The sequence below is a fragment of the Dipteris shenzhenensis genome, chromosome 13 (genome assembly GCF_047967505.1).
Source record: "Dipteris shenzhenensis isolate YYH24624 ecotype China chromosome 13, Dip_SZ_1.0, whole genome shotgun sequence".
Classification (NCBI taxonomy): Eukaryota; Viridiplantae; Streptophyta; class Polypodiopsida; order Gleicheniales; family Dipteridaceae; genus Dipteris; species Dipteris shenzhenensis.
In genome coordinates, this window is record NC_141608.1 from 11,374,144 (window position 1) to 11,378,354 (window position 4,211).

Sequence of the window (4,211 nt, forward strand, 5' to 3'; positions counted from 1 at the left end):
AATCCCACAACATGATTTTAGCTTTCAAAATGAACCCTCACTAAGAGAGCTTCTCCACGTGGGCTAACAGGGCTAGCCCAACTTGTCCCCACGTTGTTCTCATTGAGCTATTCTGGTGCATCATTAAAATGCCCAAACACTCTCATTGGCTCCCATCCTTCCATCCTCCATGTCATTCATCAAAATAGTCTACAAAATCTTTGTCAGGTTACATATATCCCCACATGGGCTAGCCCAACCCGTCCCACATTGTTCTCATTGAGCAGGTGCAACAGAACAATGCCCAAACACTCTCAGTGGCTCCCGTCCTTCCATCCTCCATGCCATTCATCAAAATAGGCTACCGGTGTCAACTTACATAAATGCCATTTTCAACTGAGCAAAAGCTTTTGTGGGGATGCTAAAATGGGAGGTAGTCGCAGCATTGCAATGCTCAAATGCAGGCCAAATATGTAAAAGAGGGCAGGCAAAAAAATAAAGCAAAATATTAATTCTAGAGTGAAGCTTATGTCTTGATTTTATCTGATACCGTGAATATTCGGCTATGGCGGAGAGAAATTAATAAGATTCCAGCGGAGTTTTCCCTCAATCGCTAGATCTCCTCCTGCTTTCTGTTTCTCCTCGATTTTATGCACACATTCCTCTTTCCGATCCGATCCCATTTCGCTTATTGAGTCCTTCTTGCTAGTAGCTTGTACATTGCTTTCGCTTTGGAGCTCATCCCTTATGGTCTCTTATCATGATTCTTATTTCGGTATAACAAAGTTTTCCTTATAGCTTCTGTCGATTTCTTCACAATACCACATCTGGAGCAGACGGTTTGAATCTAGCACCGCCATCGCCATGGCTGGGATTTTCAAGAAAATTTTCAGCCATTTGGGGCTGTTCAAGGAGGAGGATGACAAACAGAGCACAGGAAAGGTTCCGGCGCGCTTCAGTGTCAGAGTGGCTGTTCCAACTGAGGAGCTTAGTACACCGGTCGTTTCAGAGTGCACACCTGGAGCTGGGGGCGTCCAGGTCTTTTTCAATGAGCAATTCGGATTGGATATGCGCTTTGTTGCTGTTTGTCTGCCTGTGGGTTTCTAATGGCATGAGTTAGCGCAACCGTTCTGAACATTTATTCTTTTAACATTGACATTGTGTTCTTGCTGCCTAATTATTTTTACAAAATTACAGGGTTTGCGATGGTATGCAGAGAAGCTTAAAATGGATGAAGATGGTGACGTCGCACAGGAATTTCTAGATGAAGTTATACCACAGGCATCTGGGCCAGGGCCTGAATATCCGAGAGTGTCCCCAAACTTTGAAGTGAAAATGCAGACAAAGCCCGTCAAACTTAAAGGTCCAGTGTGCACACTTAATGGTAATGTGCATCAATCTGTAGAGTCATCCACTGGTTTACATTGGAGTTGAAGCAGAGGAAAACTTTCGAGTGCTTAGAGCTTATGCTTCTACTCTAAGGGAGTGACTTCAGACTCTTATGAGAGCATCTGAGCAAATATATTTTTCTTGCCTCAGTCTTTACGTCTTTCGTTGCCATTCCACAATATGAGATTTTGCAGCGAGTCACTGCTCTATAAGGACATGTGAACAACACATGCTGTCGATTAGTTTATGCCAGGGATATTGTGGAGATCTCCTGTCCATCTTCCTGCCTGAAGTTGGCAGGTCATGGATTACATTGGTTGAGTGGAATAGTCCAAAGCCTGTGTAAATTGCATTTAAAATATTGCCGTTGGATATTGCCAGGGCATAGTGCACGAATACATTTATTGTAAATTCATATTCAATGTGCTTCTTTTTTTGGGATATCTTTAGCATTGTGTGAGTTCATACTTGTTTAATGTGCAAATTGTGTGCATATGATTGTCAATTTTTACCATTGCAGATGATTTAGTTTCACATATTATAAACGTAAAAGTATGACCTTTTCTTCTTTGAGTGTCAAGGTGGGGATAATCTGAGTGTTAAGGCAAGGATATTTATATGAAGATTTATTTTCTGTGTTGCTTTTGTTGATTTTCTAAAAAAGTTCACTACCTCGGCTCTTTTGGCTACGGGAAAGAAGTAACAGATACTAAAATGTTAGGTCTTTTCAAGCAATCAAGACAAAGTTGGTCTTGAAGCACATTTACACATTGCAACCGATTGGAAGTACGAATGGAGCGTATGAGTGTATTCAATATGCCTCTTCCATAATGGTGGCAAAAGCGTCGGCATTGTTTATTTGTGCTTTTCCCATAAAGTATTGACTGCATCGGCAGGTTCTTGTCTTTTATGATTGTCCATATCTTATGAGCTTCAAATGGATTCTTGACTTTTATGTTCCAGCGATTATGTTCGAAAGTAGAGATCCTGTGAGCCCCCATATGAGGACAACAAGGGTGAGTCAGACCATTACGAGGGAGGGTTCGAGAGAAGCTGCCACATGTGCAGCGTCAGAACTTCATTGTTTAGAGCAGCCATGTGGGCCACCCAGGCCAGCACATAAGGTCAGAAATAGGCCCTGGTTTAGGGCATAACAGGCCCTGGCTGGGGCAGTTGGTCTAGAATGTTGATCAATGTATGCTCTCTGCTCTGAGAGAGTTTCCTTGCAAAGAATCCTGACCATGCCATTCCAAATGAGAGAGGGCATGCTTCCAATCCAGTAACATATGAGAGACCAAGGGACAACCTTTGATCTTGCCATCAACACAACCCAACCCAAAATGAAATCCCATTGTGTAGGCTGCCAATATCCAAAAGTAGGAGTGGTGAGCTGTAAAAGCAAATGGCGTGTCATAGCAGCCCAAGGCTGAAGAACTGCAGTATCATTTTCCCCTTGTGGGCAAGAATATTCACTTGAATGTTAAGGATATTCAACCCCCCGTGCATTTTTGGTGAACCGAGATGTTGTAGCGAGAGTAATCTCAAACTCTTCTTGCCATGTTTTGAACGCCAAAAAGTTTCCAGAACAGTGGACATAAAAGAAGAAAGTCCTGTCTTGCTGAAAATTATCAGAGGCAAGTAAAACTGAATATAAGCCACCAGAATTGATTGAACAATTCGTAACTTGACATGTAGAGGCCATGCTGCCATCTTCCAATAATCAATCTTTTTTAAAAGTTTTGCTAATATCTAGTTGGCTTGTTGGCGACGAGTAATCGACCAACCCAAAGGATAGCCCAAATGACGAACCATCTGATTGGTTGGAATAATTTCCCCCGGTCATAAAAGAGTATGTCACCTTTTGAATGCAATGGCAATAGCTTAGATTTATGGAAATTCGCATGAAGACCAGTCGCCAACCCATATAAAGATAGAGCCTGCATCAAGCAAGATAGATCCCGCCCTGTATTCTGGGGAGTTAAAAAAAGGGATCATCAGCATCAGCTTGAGCAATGAAAGTACTGCTTCCTTGAATTTTCAAACCATGAAGCACGTCAGATGCTATGAGATGATCCATGTATTGAAGCATGGGATGTGTGGCTATTTTGCATATAGGAGTGCACTAAGTGGACAACAACCTTGACGGACCTAACAACGAAGGGTCCATGCTTCAGAAATATCTCCAGACAGTATGCAGGTAGCTTTGTTGTCACTGTAAAGCCAATAAATAATATGCTGTAATTTTTGCCCAAAGCCCAATGCTGCGAAATAAAATCCCATTGGACCGTATCAAATGCCTTGGCAATGTCAACTTGCAGTAGCAACCTGTTGAGTATATTTGGAATATTCTATTCCAACGTATGCTTGTGCTTTCTAAGTTAGGAATGTAATTTTGCCTCTTTGTTGGAAGCGATACCTAAGTGTAAAGGGTCCTTTTAGCTTTTTATGTTTTAAATGAGAGAGAGAGAGAGAGAGAGAGAGAGATTTTATTCCTGTTTTTTGGAATTTTTGTTTCTTGACTTGCTTGTTTATTTTTGCTTAGTCACCTTCTTCCTTTCTTCTTTATTTCTTGTTTTCTTTCTCTTTTGTTTATTTGATGTATTTTAGTAAGCATTGGGTTTGCCCAAGAGACTCCACGGGTCTTTAGAAACTTAGTGTAGCTGCTTATGCTTGGGCATTGATGACAACATAAGTGTTGCTGTGCTTGCTAAGTATGTCTTCCTTTTGTTTTTCATAAAAGTTTTTGTTTACCTCTTTTTTCTTCTGTTTCATTTTCTCTTTTATTTTTTGTGTAGATTTTTGGTCTTTAAAACAACAAAAAATCTAAATTTGTATGATTAGAC

At 41.0% G+C, this 4,211-nt stretch overlaps 1 protein-coding gene across 1 annotated transcript; it reads left to right on the forward strand.

Moving 5' to 3' along the window:
- Window positions 1-461: 461 nt before the first annotated feature.
- LOC147895022 (uncharacterized) lies at window positions 462-1,796 on the forward strand. Its single transcript, XM_087383990.1, has 2 exons — window positions 462-1,017; window positions 1,177-1,796. Exons 1-2 carry the CDS (start codon window positions 844-846, stop codon window positions 1,411-1,413), a joined length of 411 nt encoding a protein of 136 aa, XP_087240116.1. The 5' UTR covers window positions 462-843; the 3' UTR covers window positions 1,414-1,796.
- The last annotated feature ends 2,415 nt before the right edge of the window (window positions 1,797-4,211 follow it).

Excerpts from the sequence above, each read along its gene's own strand:
- LOC147895022 (XM_087383990.1), top strand. The coding sequence starts at position 844 with ATGGCTGGGATTTTCAAGAAAATTTTCAGCCATTTGGGGCTGTTCAAG. Across the intron at positions 1,018-1,176 it reads CTGGAGCTGGGGGCGTCCAG|GGTTTGCGATGGTATGCAGA; the intron begins GTCTTTTTCAAT and ends ACAAAATTACAG.